General features: G+C 48.2%; 1 protein-coding gene across 1 annotated transcript in view; it reads right to left on the reverse strand.

The window, feature by feature from the left end:
- ZBTB40 (zinc finger and BTB domain containing 40) overlaps nucleotides 1–22,827 on the reverse strand; it is a 44,652-nt gene extending 21,825 nt beyond the window's left edge. Inside the window, 6 exon segments of the mRNA XM_039564028.1 lie at nucleotides 6,943–7,085; nucleotides 7,593–7,833; nucleotides 14,120–14,253; nucleotides 14,855–15,654; nucleotides 16,710–17,133; nucleotides 22,697–22,827. Coding sequence (XP_039419962.1) covers nucleotides 6,943–7,085; nucleotides 7,593–7,833; nucleotides 14,120–14,253; nucleotides 14,855–15,654; nucleotides 16,710–16,789 — 1,398 coding nt within the window. The 5' untranslated portion in view covers nucleotides 16,790–17,133; nucleotides 22,697–22,827.
- Between the last annotated feature and the right edge of the window lie 363 nt (nucleotides 22,828–23,190).

The following is a 23,190-nucleotide window of genomic DNA, read 5'->3' on the forward strand; positions in this document are numbered from 1 at the left end:
TCTCTTACATGAGATGCAACCACTGTAGTTTGGAAAAGCTCTAGGACACCAGTAAAATACCTACAAGACTCCTACAAGTGAGAGGCACTTGGCAAATACAGACTGACCTCCTTTCCACTAACATTGTGCTCCTGAGCAGAACCTCTGCAGAGCACCAGCCCAGTTCCTTGATGACAATAAGCACTACCCAGTCCCATCAATAAAATTATTAAGATCTGTCCTAAAACTAGTTACATTTTTGCTCCCTTTCCTTGGTTGGTAAGCTCTTCCACAGCCTCAGTCCCCTGCTGATTCTTCTAATTTTCAGCTGAAATTTATCCATGGCCAGTGTATACCCGTTTGTTCATGTGCCAACATTATCTTTTAGCTTAAAAAGCCTTTTAAACGCTCTGAGGTGTTTACCCTGTCCTTCGTCTCTGATTTCATTATAAGAGCATGATCATATTCCCTCTCAGCCTTCATTTCCCCAGTCTAAATAAGGCAGCTTCTCTTGTAAAACAACTTCTACACTCCCCTGGACTTCCCACTGCAGATATGTCAAGTTCCAATATGAATTCACCTTTTTTGAACCAGACTGGAACAGAAATTTTGGATGAAGTCTTAATTCTTAGTTCTCATGACTGCATCCAATGCATGCCCTTCACATTATACCACCACATCAGTCAATTCTCACTACTCAGTTCTCCAGCCATAGAACTCATACAGAGTCATAGACTCATTTAGGCTGGAAAAGCCCTCTAAGGTCATCACGATCACCCATCAACCAGCAGCACCACCATGTTCACCACTAACCCATGTCCTCAAGTGCCACATCCACACATCTTTTATTTCTCCCCATGGATGGTGACTCCACCACTGCCTTGGGCAGCCTATGCCAGTAGTTTGATAACGTTCACAGTGAAGAAATTTTTCCTAATATCCAATATAAACCTCTCCTGGCACAACTTGAGGCTATTTCATCTTGTCCTGTTACTTGTTACATGGAAGAAGAAACCAACTCCCACCTGGCTTGGACCTCCTTTCAGGGAGTTATAGAGAGTGAGATGGTCCCTCCTGAGCCTCCTTTTCTCCAGGCTGAGCTGCCCCAGCTCCCTCAGCCACTCCCTGTGCTCCTTCTCTGCACACTTCAGCTCTTCAGGGTCTTTTTTGTCACAAGGGGCCCAAAACTGAATACAGTTCATTCATCTCTCTCTTGCAGATCCTCCTCTATGAGGACAAAAGATCTTGATAGTGCTCATCATCAAGCTTTGCTAAACATGTCTTGATATTTTCGTGTCCATAACATCTGTGTTAATATTAAGTAAGCGCCAAGAATCCCACTGGTGACCTTGCTCCACACTGTCAGTCCTGCCTTCAGCACAACCTGTAGTTGTCTCCCAACAAAATGCATCCTTTTTAGTATCACTGTTTCTTCTAGTTTAACAACTTCCTCACATGAAATTCAAATGCTTTGCTCTAGATGTAGATCAAGGCAGAAAAAAACCCATTTTTATCTCATCAAATAAAGAACCCAGGTCAAGCAGAAACAAGTTACTGAACACCCTTTACTGCATTTTTTTCTTTTTTTTTGTTTTTTTGCTTACAAGCTTCAGCTATATGTGCTCTCCAGCCTGTCCCAATACCTTTCCTGTGCACCCACAGAGCTCAGATCACTGCCTTTCTCTCCTACATGTCTGGTCCTGCTCATCAGTTGTCAGGACCACTCTTGGTTTGGAGAACAGTAAATAAGAAGCCTTGCTGTCAGCTCTTCCCATCTGTTCACAGAATCACAGAATAGTTATGGTTGGAAGCAACCTCTGGAGATGATTTAGTTCAAGCGCCCTGCCACAGCAGGATCACCCAGAGCAGGTGACACGGGAACTCATCCAGGGGGGTTTGGATTGTCTCCAGAGAGGGAGACTCCACACCCTCCCTGGGCAGCCTGTTCCAGTTGTTTGCCACCCGCAATGAAAAGAAGTTCTTCCTCATATTGAGGTGGAGCTTCTTACGTTTTATTTTATGGCCACTGCTACTTGTTCTGTTGCTGGGCACCACTGAAGAGAGTCTGGCACCATCCTCTTGGCACCTCCCTTTGAGATATTTGTATGCATTAATGAGATACATTCTCAGTCTTCTCCAGACTATCCAGGCCCAGCTCCCACAGTCTCTCCTCATAAGAGAGATGCTCCAGGCCACTCATCACCTTTGTGGCTTCCACTGGACCCTCTCCAGTAGCCCCTTGTTTTTCTTGGGCAGAACGGGACACAGCACTCCAGGTGTTCCTCACCAAGGACAAGTAGAGGGGCAGGATGACCTCCCTTGACCTGCTGGTCACACTCTTCCCGATGCCCCCCAGGATCCCACTGGCCCTCCTGGCTGCAAGGACACACTGCCAGCTCATGGACAGCTTGGCACCCACTGAGATTCCCAGGGCCTTTTCAGCAGAGCTGCTCTCCAGTAATTCAGCCCCCAAGCTGTTCGAGTACTGGGGATTATCCCTCCCCAGGTGCAGGACCCTACACTTGCCCTTACTGAACCTCATTCGGTTTCTCTCCACCCAGTTCTCCAGCCTATCAAGGTCCTGCTGAATGACAGCTCAGCCTTGAGGTGTATCAGTCGCTCCCTCCAGTTATGTATCATCACCAAACCCGCTCGGGGCCTGTTCTATCCCTCATCCAGGGCATTGATAAATAGGTTGAATAAGTATTGATTCCTGGGGAATGCCACTGACTACAGGCCCCCAGCTGGATTCTGCATCACTGTTCATAACCCTCTGCCATTCAGCCAGTTTCTTGATCCATCTCACTGTCCATTCAGCTAACCCACATTTCCTGAGCGCACCTATGAGGATGTTGTGGGAGACTGTATCAAAAGCCTTGATGAAGTTGAGGTAGACACCCATCCACTGCTCTCCCCTCATTGACCCGTCCTGCCATGCCATCATAGAAGGCTTTCAGATTGGTCCTAATTGACTGTTGAGGGATGTCATTTGAGTTGTGATTTCCCTTCAGCTGCAGGAAATTTCTATTTCTGTGTTTCTTCTGCATCAGGCTCCAGGCTAAGCCATGAATTTGCAGGTCATCTCCTCTCCTTATTTTTTTTCTTGGTCAGACAATATCTGCCATGATGCCCAGCAGGCTGATGTGCCACAAGCCATAGCTCTACAGTATGTTTGTTTGCCAGTCAGACATTTCAGCCATTCCCTGAACGTCCTAAAGCTCTTCCTCAAGTTATTCACTCACTCAAGTCTGTAACCTCTCATATAAGTTCTTCTCTCTCATTCAGGATGCAAACTTCAGACAGTTCTCCTACCTTTAACATAAAAGAAACTAATCCAACAGCTCCTCCTGTGTTCTAATGAGCACCTGAACTCCTTAATTAGTTTCTTTCATTTCTAAAGATCTGTCCTTTTATAGCCCAAACTCTGTTGGTGAACCTGCTGATGTATTCTCCCATTCAAATCACACCGACCTGCCTCTGGATCCCTTAATCTGAAGTCCTCTTCTGAGAGAACACAAAAAGAGCTACAAGAGCAGCATCCTTTGGGAAGCTCCTGCTGTAACCTACCACTGCTCCCAGGCAGAAGTGATGTCCCTGGCAGTGGGAGATGCAGTGGTGACATTTTAAGACTTATTTTGACAGCACCGGGTGAGACAATTAGAAAACATCCCCCAGTTCTGCTTGCAGCAGGATTTTTCCATCCCCAGTGCACCCAGTTAAGATTCCTGCAGTGGCCAGCAACCTGCTCATACTATCCCTGATACCTGTCTGAGCTCTGAAGCAGCTTGAGCATCAAGGTAGGCAGGCACTGGAGCCAAAGGGGAGAGAAACCACAAGCTCAGAATACCCAGGTGCCTTCTAGAAGAGAGCCTGGACAGAAGGAAAGGGCTGATGTTTCTACTACCTACTCTGATTTTCTGGGTTCAGGGCTGTACTGTGGACTGGTCACTCTGAACTCTGCAACAACCTAAGCCATGTGGGGCACCACACAGGAAAGGTTACCCACTCTTCCTCTGTACCCACTTTATTTCTCTTAAGTGATAATCTGTATCCAAATCCTCCACCCCACCTTCCCAATTACAGAAACACCAAAAAAGCCACAGAAGTTAAGCACTCAAAAAAGAGAAAGACTAGGTTCAAAAGTTACCCAGAAAAAACAGATATTTACAAAGATGTTTCACAAAACATCATGTACTGGTTTTCCAGCAAAGAAAACCAAACTTGCTCCATGCACAGCTCGGACCAGGCACAGAAAGAACCCAGCTGCCAAGAAAAAAGGCTGTTCCATGAGAAACTCACACTTGTCTTGCTGAATAAGTGTGTAGCTAATGAGGCAGTGACTGTGAGAAGAAAAACGAAAGCTTCATCATTATGAACCTTGGAGAACTAGATCCCATCCCTGCCAGCCCAGAGCTCCAGTGCAACACTGGATGAACCAGGGAAGACAAAACCTTCAGAAGTGGCTGCTAATTCCATGTTAGTTTTCCCAGTCCTACACCTGAGACACCAGGGATCCTACCTGCACACGTGCCATGGGCTCACCGTTTTAATCAGTTTAACTTTTGGAATCATTAACACTTTCCCACTTGCCTGGCGGAGAGGGGGTGGAATTAAACAAATACCCCCCTCCCCCCCCCAAGGTCAGTCTACACTTGGCAATTTCTCTCATTTTCTTGCGCCACAGCAGGACAGAGCTCTGCCCCCAGCCTCACAAGAGTGCTCCCTAAATAGATCTGTCATTTGATAGAAACTGTGGGCTGAAACAAGAGCACAAAGGGATCCCATAGAGAGGAGCAGGATTTGGTATTCGGAGCAGGGTTTAGAGGCTCTGTAGCAAACAGAGCACACAGTGACTAGTGAGGATGAAACAAAACACTGTTCCTCCACCGAACCAGGCAGGAGCTCTGCAGTACATGATGATGCAATTACAGGCTGTATCCTGTGCCCAAGGAGCAGAATTATGATGGCAGAAGGGTTTTGGTTTATTATTGAGGGGTTGTGTTTTGTTTTTTCGTTGTGAATGGAGATAAAAACTTGCTGAATTTTAACCACCTATTTCCATAAAGACAAAGAGAAGAGAGCAGGGAAAAGGTGAAGCCTTTAAAAGAAGGCACTGCAACACAAACAGACATATATGAAAATCCTAATCTCCCCACTGCCGATGAAGCTGCAGCTCCAGGCCCCCCACACAGGTATCTGCTGACAGCCACAATGCCCCCAGCAGATGCCAAGTCCTTTGCTGTACTCATACCCTGCTCTCTCCTATCACATCTGCATTCCAGGCTCAGCTATGTGCTTTTGGAGGCAAAAATTCATCAGTCACGAGTCACACGCCAGTGACACCACTCATACCCCAGCCCACAAGGACAGGGCAGACGCCTCTTAGGCAATACCTTTTTGGGTCTCCTGTTCCAATCTGTGCCTGTGCTCAGGGATGCTCCATGCTGGCCGTGATGAGGGATCACGAGACCTTAACTGAGGGGCTTATGAGTTGGGCAGATGTTCTCAGCCCACCTGTTGTGGCTCTGGTCAGGCTTACTCAGACAGAAAGCAAAGATCATTCATGCCACTGAGCACAACTTTCCACTCATTATAATCCTGTGTCAGGGGAGCTCAGTGATGTGACAAACTAGGACAGGAGGTCTCAAGCTGTGTTCTGATCACAGCATGTGAGGGCACCCTGTAAGTTCCAGTTGCAGAGGGTACAGCCAGCTCCCCTAAAAGACAAAGGAAAGCAAGTTATAAACAGTATTTTGTCCTTTATGGCTTCTGCAAATCAGCATACAGAGTGCAGTTGCTTACAGGAAAGGAAAGCAACAGTCCTCCCAACAACTGCTGCCTTCAACACATAAAAAACAAAACCAAATCATTTAGTGGATATGCTAATCTTGCAAGCAACTGTGTGGTAAGAGTTGCAAAAAAGACAAAGTTGGGAGACAGATGGAAGCTGATTGTTGGGGTGGCTCAGCCTGCTCTCGGGCTGAAACCATCAAATGTCAGTCAAACCAGGGCCGCCCACTGGGTGGATTTCCCCACCCAGGACAGTGGATCAGAAGGCGGACCAGAAGAGATCTAGGTTACCTCCCCGTGGGTGGCTCCCAATCCTAAATTACCTCCCCCTGTTCCAGAAAGTTCTTCCTTTTTTAGTTATTAATTGGTTCCCTGTTATGACTCCCGCCTCCGTTTTCCCCATTTGTTCTGAAAAATTGTATCCTCCCCTCTGCTTGTACTCCATTGGTTGTTTTCCCTTTCCCTGCCTTGCTCCACCCCCCCATAAAGGGGTGAGCCCGCTTCTTCTCGGGACTTTTCTCTGGTTCCTGGTCCCTTCTCCAAATAAACCTGTTGGAACTCACACCAGAGGCCCCTCCCGCCTTCTTTGCTTCCGGACTAACGCAGGCCTGATCATCGGCTGCCCGACGTGCTTCCTCTGAGGAGGAGCCAGTGCACACATCCATCTCACGCTGATTCCACTGAGCCATCCAGCGAGGACGCTGTGGAGGCTAACGCTGCGTCCCCTCTGCCCGAGGGCACGCCGGGGCTTGTGGTTACAAGCCCCTGGTCGCGTTAGCTGATGACCAGGAACTGACGAGCAGGTAGCAGAGAGGTATTAGTGGTTCTGTTTAAATTCCCATATAGAGCCATGTCCTTGTTCCCAAAAAGGGTTTTTTGGGGGTATGAGGAGTACCAGGCACCTCCTCTGGCCCAGGCTCCCCTCGCAGGGGTATTCTTGACACTGATCCTGGTTTCAAGGTTGCCTTCACTGCTCAGTTTTCATTATTCCCACAGTCCAGAACAGAAGGACCTGAGACCACACACACATATGCAGTCAATGCTGTGCAGAAGGCAGGTGGAAGTGCCAGGTGAGGCTTGCCGATCACGTGGTAAACCATGTGTACAATGCTGCCTTGCAGACACACACACCCCACCTCACCCACACCGTTTGCCTATTTCAGATTATTTTACCTGCTTCTCTGAGGCGGTCAGGAATGCCTCTTCTACTGCCTCCAGAAACTCTATGATGGGGCTCAGCTGTGTCACACTCTGGATCAGCTCCCCCCTGCAGCACAGCAAGAGAGCGGTCAACGTCTCTTCCCTGGCTGTGCTCTCTGGGGGGAAAAAAGATTCAGAAACACAAGAGAAGAAATAAGCCAGTCTGAAGAAACTGACAGGTTCCTGAAGCGAGGGAGACTCTCTGAAAGATCTAAGTGAATAGCAAAGCTCATCCCAAGCACAAGCAGCAGAGGAAAATCACTTTACTATTCTCTTTAAACTCTATGAAAGGAAAATGTCTCATTTATCTAACAGAGCATAAAGCCATAAAGCAAGCTGGAGGTTAACACCAGGTTTGCAAGGCCACTGTTTTGTGTCAGACTCAAGTAAAAAAGAAGTTTTCAATCCCAAGGCTCAGCTCTGCTTTGACGCACGCTGGCTGCCAGCCATGGATCCAGGCCTCCAGGCAGCAGTGGGGAGAGCCCTGTACAGCTACACCTCCTGCTACGGGCAGAAATGCTCCAGGATTTGGCCAGCAAGTGATAAACCTCCCACATCTGGATACAGCGTTTCTCTGTAAGGTTGCCCACTCACTTTGCCAGAGGTTGCACCCAATTTCCTACCTGCTTACTGTGGGGCTTCTCTGCTGCTGTGTTCCCTCTCCAGCAAAGCCACTCTCAGCTCAGGATTCGTGTCTTGAAACAGCTTCAGAAAAGACACAAGGGTCTGAGTGTCCAGGGGCCGAGTGTCCCGAGTGTCACTATCCTGGGCGTGAGCATCCTGGGACCTAGCATCCTTCACTTTGCCCAGCAGCTCCTTGAACACTGACTGTTTCTCTGCTTTGGCCAGACAGGCAGCCAGAGCGTACAGCAGAACAGAAATGCAGGAAGTAGGTTTAGAGAACAGAGTCGACTGCCCTATACAGACAGACACAACAAGCAGAATCCTGGGATTTCGGTCAGGGGACAAAAAATTAAACAGAACAAAAAAGTAACCACACAGACACACACCACTGAACCCAAGCTCTGGCCTGTGGCTGCCCACCCTGGGAAGAAGGGCAGCAAGTCCTGCTGCCAGCCCTTATCCATACAGCAAATCCCACAAACTGGAGCTGGTTCCAGCACCAAACATTTCTTCATGTCCAAATAGCCAAAGACCACTAAGTGTAAAAGACCTGATAAAGCATGAATTAAACACTGCTACTTTGGAAGGCAAAGCTAGAGCAAGCGATACTGGCTCTCGCTGCAGAACAAGGAGGGATCACTTGCACAGAAAGCAGAGAGCATTTCAAGTGGAACTTTCAGGAATCTCCATTCTCAATCACAATGGAGTTCTGTCTCCTAGAGAAAACTCTGGAGAGGAGGCATGCAAACTCTGGGTGCCAAGGGCTCTCAGCACACCTGGCAATCAAACCCAAAATCTACTTCAATGACCTGAAACAGCAACCAGAGGCAAATATGCCTGTACAGTTATGGAAATAAAAGGCAAAGAAATAAGCTGGAACTCCTGCTCCCATTTCCCCAGCGTCCTTTAATGCTGTAAATATTGCCCCTGAAGACACATGCTCCCCAGCTCTCCAGGAGAGATGCCAGCCTTTCGGAGCAGGCAGCCTTTATTGGAGACTCCAGGGATGCGATAAAGGTACCTTTGAAGTGGGAAGTTCAGCTCTGCTCCAGGGAGAATGGCCATTTTGTGCTGTCATTGTCATTTTTATTCCGATGATAAAAAGACTGAATGCAACTGCTTGGGGCTGCACCGGTGGACTGGCGTTTCCTAGCAGGTGTAAATGCTCACACATTAGGGCAGCAGGGCACTGCAATGACCTATTGCAACGACTCCACAGAGGGGAAACTGCAGCAGTCCCAGCTCTTCCCACTCACAGCAGCGTGCCTGCCAAACAGAGAGTGTGGACATGAAGGGCTCTGGTGTAAAGAAAAATGCAGATGTGCTGAAGAACAAACTTAAAGGTATTTTTTTAATGCAAACATTAATTTGTAATGATACTTGATAACCAGATCATGTTTGTTCTCAAGGTTTGCATGCCTGGCCCCTTCCAGATCAAAATGAGCATGTAAAACACAAAATATCTCCACTCTCACCACCCTAAAGCTGCTCAGATCCTGCCAAATCCATGTTTGCACTAATATGGATGACAAGGAACTTGCATTGTTGCAATATATTTTTTAATTTTGAGGGGTTTTCATTAAAATCAGCACAGCATTGCTACCCAGAACCCCAGGTAACATCCCTTCCTCAGTGCATGGATTTGGTTAATGGAAAATGAGCCTTCAGTAACTGAAATGCTCTGCAATTTATTGGCTCTTTCCAAAAGACATTTCCTTAGATGCATTGCTCAATGGGAACAACAGCCTTTCAGCATTGTTGTGAAAGAGCACACAGTACATTTCAGACTTACTTCGAAGCACTAACAATTCCCAAAGACCCTGGAAAAAATGGAGAAATACTGATACCAGCTGGAATCCCAGCTTCCACTCTGTCATAATGTGCCCTCACACTACAGCCAGATCCACCAGGCTTTCACTGCCTGGGACACTGCAAAACCCTTCATGGCCAAGTTGGCACAAATTAGCACACATCCAGCTTCCACGTGGGAGGAAGAGACTGCCTCTCTATGCAGGGAAACTGAGTCACCAAGACCTGGCTTAAGCTTGGTCAGAGCTGTGCCACCAAACAGATTCCATGGCACCCGAGAAGTTTGGTCCCAGTTGAGGATATCAGTTCTGGTGGCCACAACGCTCCCACCTCAGCACCATGGAACACGTCACACACCGTGGAACAGCCTTCGCAGTTCATCTCAAACCTTCCCATTGTCCACAGCAGCTCCAAGGCAAGCTCTGATCAAGAACCTCTGCAGGTAAGGATCCAGGAGGTAGGTCTCCTGTCTCCATATCTATCTCCACATCTTCCATATTTTTCCAGAGAGGAACTCAACCACATGCACAAGTAATGTACATCCCCCCCAAGCAATGTGCAGTGGCCCATAACTGAGACTAAAGAGGGATGTGAGGAGAGAGGGAGAGCACACAGGGCAGTCATTAGCCCAGCTGGCATTAACTCTTCCCTGCAGGTGGATGAGTGTGGTTACGGCTTTTCATGCCTTATCCATGGTCCTGCTCCCACCGTGAGAGCACATCCCAGCAAAAGCCAATTTACTGACTATTTCTGAGTGATCTCCTTCAAGCATCAGCTTTAGAGTGAATGCAAGCATCCAGAGGGTGGTGGGTAGGGATCTGGAAGAGACAGATTGGGAAGCACCTGCTCAGGGTGGCAGAAGAAGCTTACTCCCTTCAGACCCAACGGACACTCAGGTACACCGCAGAAGGCCGGGCACTGCGGGGAAATTTCCACAGCCACAATCATCAGTCCTCTGTAAATGCACACTGCTTTGGGTTTTGATGTAGAGAAGGTGAAGAAAACATTAAAAAGTGATTGGAAACCTGCATGGTTAGGGACTGTTTCACTGCTGGCTGTTCCATGGTTCTGCGGTTATGCGACCATTGGAAGCTGAGCAGCGTTCTTCCATAGGCTGCTGCTGCTCACAGGGTGAGTGGCATGGACAGCCCCAGGACTGGCTCCACACACCTAACCCTCAGAGAAGCTCCCCTGCTGTGATCCCACCACGAAGTCAATCAACTATCCATCAACTATTGTATTGTGCATACAATAATCAGAGAAAAACTACGTTCTCATTTTGCCTTCAGAAAGCTAAAGTGATTTTTTTTTTCAAGCCTGCATCTGTACGTGACTCATGAGGGAGACCCCAGGAAGGCTGCGTGGAAAACACTGACCCCCTGCTTGCTCCACACAACAAGAACAAAAGCTCAGCCCAAACTTCTACAAAAATACACCAGAACAGAGGAAAAAAAGTTCTCTAGCTCTGTCACCATGAAAAAAAACCCCAGGCCCTCACAAGCTCTTTCTCCTAATCAGGATGCAGAAGATAACAGGAAACTTCTTTCTTCTGCCTCATCCAGAAATCCCTGCAGCTGCAAATGAAGGGCAACAATGACTGGACAGGCCCACAGGCAATGGAAATGATCCACAAACACAGTGACATTTATTCTGTGTGGGGAATCAACGCTCCCCCACTTCATCTGAACCCAGTAGTAGAGGGAACAAATGAGCTGTGCAATAATTTGAATTGAGTTTCTCTAAGAGAGCACAGGAAGATAAGACTTGACACCAGCAAAGCTCTTCTACGCTTCCCTAAATAACTGCAATTTCAGTCTTGTTCTCTTTTCCAAGCAGTTTTCATCCAAGCCAGAACGAAATTAGATAGGAATAGTTTATATGAAATAAACAGAGAAACTATAAAACAGAAACAACCCCAGAAGTCACATCTCCCTAAACTGAAAAGCAATTCATCTGCATTTTTCAGTCTGGGGAGCAGAACAGAACATCAAACTCGGAGAGAAGCAATAGTTCTCACAAAAGCCAGCCCTGCACCACAAACCTTGTTGGGGAAAAACCCCACAACCAGACAAGTCTCCACTGGAGGTAGGAGAAAATAGGCAGGAACAGCAGAGGGGAGCAGACTGGAGTGCTGCAGAGAACAAGACACCATCCAGAGATGAGTTCACCAGCAAAGGAAAAGAAATAGAGACCTATCCAAGGCCAAATTCCACTGAATCCAGCGGAGCCTGAACACCAGGACAGCCTTGGTGCCAACAGGCAGGCTGGCAAAACCCCCCTGAACTCCTAAGCTGCCCAGGCTTTACTGCTCAAAACAACCGGTGTTTGCCTAGAGAGATCAGCTACTTTCAAAAGGCTCTCGAGACAATACTCCCAACAAATGGGAGATCTCCCGTGCAGCAGGGCAAGCACAACCAGCAAGAATGCTTTCTGCAAAGGAAGTGTCTCACCGGCTTCCAGACACACTTTTACTTGCCCTGAGGCACCCGAAACTTCAAGCAAATGACTAGCAAAAGAATACAAAGAAGGGGAGGGGAAAAAAAATGAGAGAAAAAAACCCATTGACATCTACCGCTGGCACAACCTCAGCCTGAACTACACATCCGAGTTCGGCTCTTTGGAGCTGAACTTGCACTTCAAGCATGACTTTAAAATACACCGCTGTGTTTTTCCCCCAAAGGAAACACCAGGCTCTTGTGGGGAAAAGCTGCTCTGTGTGCTGGAAACAGACTCAGTGCTATGGTCCACAGGTCCTGCTGGTCCCAGAGGAGAGTTCAGAGAGGGATAGATCTCACTGAGCTCTTGCTTATAACAGGCTGCAGCCTGTTCTCCCCACTGCCCTGGGGTTGACACTTTTCATGCTTGTCACAGTTGAAAAGTGATTTTTCAGGAAGGCTTAAAGAAAATCCATTTCACATTTATTCAGCATTTATTTATAGCTGCAGAAAAATTGTCCTGCTACTGCCTTGCGGTCAGACACCCAAACTGGCTCTGAGCTCCACAACCTCTTGCTTGGCTCCTCCTCTAACAGCTCATTTGGGAGCACAAAGGGCCAGGAATGGATCTGTAAACCTTCCCTGAAGGAACACGAAACAGCAGTGACTGCAAAGCAATAGCAAACGGGGCTGTTGTGCAGTGCAGAAGCTGCGCCTCACCTGCCTGGGCACTCTGCCAGCACAGCTCTGCCCTGCCACCAGCACTAAGGGGAGGCAGGAGCAGGGACAGGGCCTGCTGGCATGGGAGCGTGGAGCTGCCAAATCCCTTCTGGCAGCACCCATCCACATTTGTAAACGTGGACAACAGGTAAAACCCTAAACCTGACATATTTATCTGGTCATGGTAAAAAACAAACATACAAAAATCTAATCCTTCTCTGAGCAGGGCACTCAGAGGTGCTTGTCTGCCCAGATGGGCTTGTGCTTGCTACTGCAAACATGAATTAGGACCCACACCTCTCTCCTAAAGCTCCCCAGATACTATATTCCACAACATCAGCAGAAACAGCAGCTAAGGGAACACACGCTTCCCTCCATGAACATTTAAGGGCTCAGCAGAAAACAATCCTGCACTCCCCAACTCAAGGGAATTCTCTTCCCCTGCTGTCACAGGTTTGGGTTTTTATCTAATAGAGATGTGGTCTTGGGCTTTTATAAGCAGAATGCCACCATGGCCAAAATGTACCATGTCCTGTGATCACACTGCTACTGGAGGGACTCTGATCTAGACAGCTTCCAGCCAGTAACTACATGGGAACCTAGAGAGCATGGCAGCCCCCAGCCTGTGGAACAGCTTCCAAAGGCTGAATAACCAGGGAGCCATGTAAGAGCCAGCAGTGAAACAGTAATACTTTTTCCCCTTCAGAAAGGCGCGCAGGGCAGTTCATGCATATGAAAAATGCTCTACCAGAAATGGCCAGGCAGAGGACAGCAAGCACAGTCCCATCCTTGCTCCACAGCTGGCCACAGCTTTTCTGCAGACCCTGCCACTGCACAGCAGTGTGCAGCCAGCACGAGTGCCCACCTGGACTCGCCACAATCATTCCCAAGTTCTGTGTCCTCCTGCTCCACTGTCACACTAGTACAAACGTCACATTCTGTTTTCTGTCTTGACTTTGATCTGGGACAATGGGTGGCATCTGGCTACCACTGCTCAGAGCCCAGAGAACCCTTCAGCATATGCTCAGCAGCAGACTCAGTTACCCCCTCCAACAGGAATAGAGCATCGTTCACCAGCTCTGACTGTTCTTAAAGCAGCACACTGCCAGGAGAAGCACCATGGGGCAGCACCCAGCTCCCCCTGCCACCCCCTGTCCCACTCCTCCCTCAGCAGCTCTGCCATACACAGAGAGCAGCAGATGCTTCACAGGAAGACAGTGCCGAGGGCTCAGGAAATCTATTTTGGGATCTCATATGTCAGTCATTTACAAGTCGATATAGTTCCTAAAGCAAATGGCATAAACAGGAGGAGAGAAATCTGTGCTGGAGCTCTTCCTACAACACAAGGATGTCTTCAGGGCAGGACATACTTCTTTACCCCAAGCAACTTGCACTTACAGATGCTTCTCTCCAGGGTGTTATGCAGGTGAGCACATGTTGCCCTTCAAACAACCAGGCACCAGTTTCCCATGAAACAATTTCCTAAACAAGGCACAAACTATTACAGCCCTTAGCAGGGTGAAGAAAAAACTTGCATCATTTATGGAAGTAAGCACACCTACCTCCTTTTGAGAGGCATCAATTTCTCTGCATTCTTCTAGTCTTTTCAGCACAGCCTGGGCATCAGAAAGAGCCTCAGAAAAAACACTTTCATATCCAACAAAGGAATCCAGTTTACAGCTTTTGCTCTCTGCTGCTGTGCAAGAGAAACAAGATGAGTTATTTGCTAATTGAAGAGATTCGCAGAAAGCGTGATGCGATTGAAAGGCATCAGTTTGTAACCAGCACATTGGCTATAATAGGAAAACTGTGACTTATAAATCCCTTCTGAAGACATCACACAGCCTGGAGGGAAAACCAACGGTTTATTTAACACCAGTTATAAATGGAACATTTATTTTAAACCCAGTACAGCCTCTGTTTTCCCCCCATGCTGAACAGGAGTTTAAAGGATAAGGTTGCATTAGCAAGCAACTCTGTTCACTTGCTGTTAGACAGATTGTCTGATCAGCCCCATGTCATGCACTAACACAGATCCCACTGCATGGCAGATGCAATCACATGCCTGAGCAAGAAAAGTTTTGCTCGCTGCAGCTCTGGCAGAGCAATGAGCATGAGGCAACTACAAAAGCCAAAGGAAGAAAATCCCTGCAGAACGGGGATACGTTGCAGTTGCTCCCAACCCAGCGCAAACTAAGAAGATCGAACACAGAGTAAAAATACCTCAGAACAGGCAAATGTGAGTCAACATCTTGCAAATAAGAGGCAATGCCGTGCCCAGACCTGTGAAGTCTCACCTAAATCCCTCGATCGCCCTTTCCCCTCTGGAGACTCAGCAAGCTCCTCTTCCACACAGCTACTCCACTCAGCGTGGGCAGGCTGATCAGGGCCAGAGCCTGAATCCTCCTGGAGGGACCTGGAGTCACTCAACATTGTGTCCTGGTGAGCCTAGGTATGATTCACAGTAAGTTCCTGGCCAGAAGGAGAAACACCTGCTTCCATTTCTGCTTCTACAGGGCCAGGTAAAGGAGAAACTCTCTGAGTGAGGATGACAAATGTTTTTTCTTGATCGGGTCTTCCAGACTGGGGCAAGTAATTAGCTTCAGCCTGGTTTCCAGATGAATCTGCTTCCTGGCTGGAGACTCCTCTCACTACCTGGTCCTGAGCAGAACAGCTCATGAGATCTCTGAGGAGGTTTTTGCGACTTACAGCCACATCAAACATCTGCAGACTATCTGCCATGGAGATAACTTCGGTGAAACTGTGTTTCCCCAGTGGGAGTCTGCCATTGTACATCATCTGAAGTAAGAGTGCAAACGCCTCAGGAGTCACCACAGAAGCATCGATGGAGATGGTGTCTGTGCTGTCCAACAGGGATTTAAACAGCAGGCTGGCAGCAGCCAAAACCACCTCATGTGCTCTAAAATGCATGTTCCCAATGAAGATGGTGCAGTTGCAGAGAGCGTACAACTGGGGCAGCAGCTTCCAGCTGTACTGGGAAGCTCCATGGCATCTACTGGCCTCTTCTTGCCTTGGTCTCCACACTGCTTTCACAAACCCCAGATAATGAAAAGGATGGATCCTGGAGCATTTTTCTCTACAAGACAGAAAGAAACAGTAAGAAAAATGACTTTTCAGTTTACACATTTTAGTAGTTTACTATGCTTCAGTTCTTTGGTTACAGCAAGATCCTCATTCTGAACTCCCCAAATTCAGCAACTTACTGTGAGAGGTGAAGAGTCTAGATAGTGTTCAAACCTAAATGAGCAGATTTGGACTGAGTACTGAGTCCCGAGTCCCAGGAGCTATAAAAAAGGAGTAGAGCCTCCTTGATGTGCCATACATCTCACAGAGGTATGAGTGCCCATCAGATCAGGCACTGCAGTGCCAGGCTGTGCCTGCAGCCAGGGGCTGGAGCTGATGCTGAATTCAGCAGCTGGTTTCTGAAAGGCAGGTGGGGATGCAGGGCAGGAAGACCTGTTCAGATCATCTACCAAACAGAGAGGAGAATCTGAGGTGTTCGTTTGGGCCTGCAAAGCACTAAGTAATTTGGGACCAGTTCATTTTCTCCCCTACATCACTGGTAAGATGAGCAGGGCCATGTGAACATTACAGACAGAGGTCTGCTTGCAACCCAGGGCCTTCAGCACCCCCTTCTCAGCACACCATGGTCTCAGTTCATCAATTGATGAACTTATATGAATTTATGAATCAATTGATGAACTTATGAATTTATTTCCCCTAAAATGTAATTCTTGGCAGAAGTCCATAACCCTTATCCCATCTACCAGAGCCTCCCTTTAACTCCCGCCCCCCCCCCCCCCCCACCCCATTGCAGGAGGGAGAACAGATAGGACATTTGCTAACAGAATTTTTATCAGTGGGACACCAGGAGTTTTTATCTAAGCTAGACAAGATAAAGATGTTACTGCCTACACACTAGGATGCCTAACACTGGCGTAGGCCACAAAGCAGTATAAGCATTAGAGAAAGAGCAACTGGACTGACATGAGTTACATGACCTTCAATGATTAAAATCTTTGCACTCAGCTTCCTGCTCTCTTGTAGAGAACAGGAGTAATACAGCCTATCACCAGGGTACGAGCTTTAACAAACCAATGCACACACACCAATCTCGAAGCTCTGCCTCACATGAAATCAGGCTCAGAGCAACTCCCAACTTGTACCAAATCACAACACGAGCAGATGCTGGGCACAGGCTGAGCTGACATCTCACTTCTTCAAGGCACCAACCCCTCTGGAGCTCAGCTTTTGTGGGACGCAGGACTTCATGTCCACAGGTAGGCAGGACCCCAGCTGTCCTTCTGCGTGACACTGCCTGTGGTGACCGTGGGAAGACAGAAGAATTGAAGAAACATCACCTCATCCCAGAGCTACAGAAGGCTGAACAACATGGTTGGTGGATCCCAGCCATGCAGGAGAGCTCTCCTGCTCAGCCAAGAGCTCCCTTGGGCTTTAAAGATGAAGTGCTATGAAACTTGTTTTTCAATCACCAGAAGATCACAGATGGTCTTCACATCACCTCAAAGCAGAGATGTTACGCTCCTCAGTACTTCTGAAACAAGAGCACAGGTTCAGGGTTGGTCCTTCTCTGGAAGACAGAAAAACCTGAGTGGGCTGATAGCCCACCCTCCTGCCCCCCACAGAGCCAGAGCTTCTCCAGGCACATCGCTACCAAAGGCTGGCTGATCTGCAGCTTGTCTTTCCGAGTACAAGATCCACCCCCTCACCCATGCACAGGGCCGGCCACCTGCACTTCCACTCGATCCAACACACAGGCTCTGCTCTCCTCCCACGCCATTTTAAATCACAAGGAACCAAACTGCCATCAGCAGAGTTGCTGCTGGTCGTGGGAGAAGAGACAGACCCGATTTTTTTGCCAGACACGATGTAATAGCAGTTTTAGTCCACCCACTCCTTCCCTGAAGCTGAAGGACTTCCAGTATCTGAGTTGAAATTGGGTCTGCTAGTTAAATAATAACAACTATGGCTCTTCCTACAAAAGGATAAGCAGGAAACATCGATGTCCTGGAAGAGACGTCTGCTCACTTTGCCATGAATAGCCTTCTGCATGAAACCTATTGCTTGCACTGCGGCAAGCTGGAGGAAGCAGCAGCACCGTCTGCTCCCTCTATTCTTGGCAGGAATATAGAAGACATATTTGCTCATGAGAGCTCAAAACAGTGAAGCTCTAAGCAGCCTACCAGCACGTCCCCTTCTTCATTACAGCAACTCAGAGCACTGGGAAATGTGTCTTGAGCAATTAGCACAGACATATTTGTTTAAATACATTTTATTTCTTTAATTATAGGGACCCAAACCATCCAGTACTGCCAAAGAGAACAGGCATTTATAACAAGGGGTGTTGGCCAAGACCAGCCTCAAGGCAATTGCACCCTACTCAGAGCACACTTCAGGCTTTTATTCAAAGCCTAAGGCCAGAAGGGACCACCACCAGCAATCCAATTGCTCATCCATCACCGCCTCCCAGACCTCCAGGCTCAGTAACTTCGGTTTGGCTACAGCCTCTCTTCCATTAAGGAGCCCAGTCATGATAAGAACTAATTTTTAGGGAGACGACCCTCCACCGCTAGACTGTTAAATTACATCTCGTTTCTCACCTGAGTTTGTGTGACTATGTCTCCCAGCCATCCTCTAGATGACTTTTGGGAGATTTGGCTGGGGGACTGGGCAGAACTGGGAATCTCTCTCTCAGAGCAGGTAACTGATACTTCAGCAGCAATGAGTGCTGACAGAGCCTGAGCTGTCTGCCTCTGCCAACACCACTGGTAGGAAAAAGCCAATTGTCACTTCTTCAGCTTAAAACTACTTCTCTGACTCCTCCTGGGAGTCAGGTCCACTGGGGACTTAAAACCTAAGGTAAAACACGGCTTAAGCAGACTGTTCCTGGGACCTCTGACACCTGAGCCACATGAGAACTACCCTCTTCCAAAATACCACTCACTGGGGTCAGAAAGGGGACAAAGGAGACAGGGCATTTGCCCAGCTGAGCTGCACAACAAACAGGTCTTGCAAAATTAATCCTTTGAGGGGGACATCTTAAGCTGCAACCTGTCAGCTTTCCAGGGGAAGCACCAGGGTGGCTTAGTTTTCCTTCCACTGACTTCCAATGAAACTGTGAGATCAATCCATTTAAGCCAAATTTTCAACAGCGCCTAAAATTCCTAAGGCTCTACTTGATAGCATGTTGATAATTGTTCCCCTGTCATCCTTAAGCAGCAGTTGTCATCTGTGACTGCTCCCAGAACACCCACTTCAGGAAAGATGACCCTTTTTCTTCTGAACCTCCCAAGTATAGGAGGTCCAGAACATGTCTGCAGAAAACATCACCCTCCACTGTCCAGTTTCGGTTCTTTCTGCCTTTTTTCCACTTATTTCTGTCCTCCCACACCTCCACAGTTGGAGGCTATCATGTTGTTTTCTTTAAGCTACATTAGAACAGGAAAAAGGTCTCTTGATAGCAACAATCCTTCTTGGGGGAAGTCGAAGGAAGAAGGAAGGAGGAAAGGAGATACCCAATTCTATCCACATAACTGAAAAGTGTGCCCAAATTAAATCACTTCTCTTAATTATTCATATTACTTCCATCTAGATCCAACAGACTCAAAAGCCATGCACATCACCAGGTTCATCAAAAGATAATTGAAATTTAGGACTGCGCACTTTAGCAATCAGACTCTACAGAGACAGGTGCTCCAAAGGTGCACAGATGAGACCATCCGTCCCTCGCAGTTCCTGCTGCCACAGTATCCACACCTTTGGAACATCCATCACAAGGCCCAGAAAGAACTGCAATGCCTCCAAGGTTTAAGCAAAAGGATTCTGTATATCCCTTGCTATATAATTAAGGACTTTTACAAGGTGCTCGTCAACACAGCTGCTGCCATTAATAACATAACAACAAAAGCTCTTCCTGTATGCATCTCAGTGGCTAGCCTGAGGATGTATTCCATGCCTGAAATTCTTCCTGGAGATGCACATGGAGCACGCTTTTTGTAGCTTTCAAAAAAAAAAAAAAAAAATCTGGAAAAACCCAACAACTATTGCTGCACTGCCAAAAGATGAAGCCCTCTGAGCACAGTGGTTCTGTGTGGCACAGACCCACAGCCTGCTGCTCTGCTGCAGGGAACTTGCAGTGCTCACATGGATAATGCAGCTTTGTAAAGAAAGAGATAAGCAAAATGGAAGAATCCAACTTTTCTGTCCTCAGTTAATGCCACTTCTGTTGGAGATGATCAGAGGGGCTCACAGGAGCACCCCACAACCCTCCTGCTCCCCACACTCAGCTCTCTGCTCAAGGACCTAAAATCCAAAGTGATCATTGCAGGGGGCAAAGTTGCCAGCCCAGGAAGGCTCTCTGCCCTGTGAGAGGGGCTCATCCCATCCCAGCCCATTTGCACTCAATCAAAGGCTCATTTCACAATCCTCATGGAAATCAGTGAACGAAGTAGGACAGAAAGCTGGGATACATCTCTCCTGTTGCTCAGCCTGCAGTCCCTTGGGCATGACAGTGACCTCTGAGTGAGGGGCAATGTTCTGGTTTTAGCTCTGGAGAGTAAAGAGCAGTGACAGCATTAAATCACAATCTGAATACTTTCTGCGCCTGTTTACCAGTTTCCTGTTTTCTTGTTACCAAGATGATGATCTTACACTGAGAGTTATTGGAAAGCCAGAAAATCAAGGACTGCAATTCAATTTTCTTACCTCTCCCACAAAAAGTAATTCAGCCTTTGAAGTGCTGAAAGAGGCTGAGGGGTCATTGCTTGTCTCTGGGGTGCTCCAAAGGGGCAGAGCAGGCAGCTCGCCCAGAGGATAATGTGAAATCCAGCACGAGGAACCAGGGAACACCAATTTGTTTTTCAATCTATTTTGTTGCAGTTCAGAGCATCAGTGCAGACTGATAAAAGAGGAAAATACGCAACACTTTGACTAAATTCAGTGCTCCACAGTCTCTAAAGGCACCAGAATATACCACTCAAACCCCACACATTTTGGCTGTCTGTCTGCACTAATGCTCTGAATAGAAATACAATAGATCGAAAACCAAACAGCTCTGCTCCAACTCTTAATGGCAAGTTTTCTTCAAACCAAGGGCTGCCCCAAAAAACAAGCAAAATCATGCAATGGAAAACCTGCACAAACCCAAAGAAACTGCCAAAGTTGCTCCAATCACTGCTCAGCCACGGATCACTGTGCCCAAGAACACCGAAAGTGCTAATTATATTTTGCAGGTTCCCTTAACATCGTCAAAAAACAAAAGGTGGGCATCTGAACTACTTTTTGTCAGGTAGGTTTACATCAGAGAGGACGGTATGTTGCCATTTCTTCGTGACTTGTTAAAAAAACAAAACTACACTACTTTGACCAGTTTTTGTGACCCATTTTGCATCAGCAGAAGTACAGGAGCCATTTGTTCCCACAGCCAAGGACAGACATGGCACAACACACCCCTAAGGTGCCTTGATGCAAAGGCCTTTAAAATTACACTTCTCAGGCATGGTCACCCCAAAATGGGTCTGATTCCCTCAGACTTCTTAGTAAGTACACAGAATTACTGTGAGCTGAGTCTGTCAAGACACCTGAACCTCCACCGCTGTCAGGCTTTCAGAGAAGCACCTCCTCAGCCCCAAAACGCCATTAAGACAAAAGGATTTTCAACAACTCTTCAAACATGAGTGCAGAGGAAGATGCAGCATTGTGAAAGCCAAGTACGGTTCGCCCCAGAAAGCCAATGCGCTTCCTCCATCTCCTGGAAGAATTTTATAACTGCTGAGCTGCTTTTTGAGGGACAACAGGAACTTTTTTGGCACCTTCTTTAAGTGGTATGTCAGGGCAGTTAAAACATACTGGAAAGAGAGAAAACGAGTGAATGAGTAGGGCATGGAGGCTGGGAAAGTACCTTTGTTCTGGTCCATACTCCAACAGGCTGTTCCTGCACCACCTTGTCTTTGAACCAGGGTGTCAACCCAAATTCCTCCTCAAACACAAGACACTTGGCATCTCTTAACCAAAACCCTGCAGAATCCTGCTGCCTTATATCACGTCTGGCCCATGAATCAGGTGTGTCAGCCTTCCTGTCCAGCACAGAAGAGCAAACTGCCAGCGAGCCTCACCTTACAGCAGCCTGTCCCTCTAGACGGAGCAGGTGGGGTTCCCTGACCAGGACCCACCCCAGCACCCCTCCGTAACACATCTCACCTGACCTGGGGACAGGGACAGCCCTGAGGCTCTCTTCTCCCTGCTCCCGTGCAGCAGCTCATTCGAGCTGAAGATCACAAAGGAAACCAAGTGAGACTGCTCATTTTTTGGTGTAGTGCAAAAACTGTCTCTTGAAGGGTCAGTCTTGATGGATCATCTCAAAGAACAGATGGGATTAGTGGGCCAAAGCAAGGAGAGGAATCTGCTGTGACCAAAGCACAAGATAAACCCCTTCCATGGCAACCTTTAAAAAACTTCCTGGAGGGTCACACCGGCCCAAGCAGGGGCACAGCCCTAATGCACAGCTAATATAACACATTTGGAGGGTCAGTGGTACCCAGCGGACAGACTCTGACTCACTGGTAAAGACAAAATTCCGGAGGAAACATCTTTTATGTGTAGGTTACAAAAGGAAAGGCCCCTGCCACAAGCCAGCAATGGGATCGCCCAGCTCCCTTTGGCAGAGGGAACATGGGAAGTGTTTTAAATGAGAGGGCCTGCGGTTTTTGGGCACCCGTGGAGCACCTACAAGGCTAACTTCGATTTAACATGGGTGGGGTGTGCGGGTCCCCGCTCCCGGCCAGGTTGAAGGCAGAGACACCCTTCGGCCTCCCTCAACCTCCTCATCCGCCTGAAAGGCTTAGTAGGGGCCGGTCCCTCCCTAAGGGCGGGGGAGGCACGCACCCGTCCCGTCCCGTCCCGTCCCGTCCCGCCCCGTCTCGTCCCCCGGCTCCCCGGGACAAGGCGAAGCGCCCCATCCCCGCCGCGGGTCTGGCACCGAGGCGGGGTAGCGAGGGGTGGCTGGAGCCGGGACACGCCGGCGGGGTCGCGGGGAAGCCGAGCCGCCCCGACGCCCCGGTGCCGAGTGGGCCCGGCCGGCCCCGCCGCCATGGTTTTACCTTTATTGGGCGCGGCGCGGCGCGGCGGACACGGCGGGCGACGGCGGCAGCAACAAAGCTTTACAACAACAGCCGCCCCTATCCCCACCCGCTCCCTCTCTCGGCGCCGCCATCTTGGGGGCGCGGCAGGGCCTCCGGCCCCCTCCCCCCTGTTGTCTTCCGGTCGGATTTTATGTCCCCTGGCTGAATTTTCTCACCTTTGTAAACGTAACTGATGTAGTCAGATAACTTCTACAATAGAAGTTGCTTAATGAAGAAAAGAACTCTGTGTTTCAAGCGTTGCGCAAGGTCACATCACCTAAATAAATATGCATTAGGTAGGTGGAGAATATGTGTTAGATGGCAGATTCATGTGAATTTTACTGCCTAAAAGATAGAGGTTTTTACCTCTTGGTGTACTTGATTTGTGGAAACCTCCACCTTACACCATGCGCAGATTAAATGATGTCTCCTTTCTGAACTAGACGTTGTGTCTGTGTTTTGGGACGTCCTAA

Source organism: Corvus cornix, chromosome 21 (assembly GCF_000738735.6).
Source record: "Corvus cornix cornix isolate S_Up_H32 chromosome 21, ASM73873v5, whole genome shotgun sequence".
NCBI classification, from domain to species: Eukaryota; Metazoa; Chordata; class Aves; order Passeriformes; family Corvidae; genus Corvus; species Corvus cornix.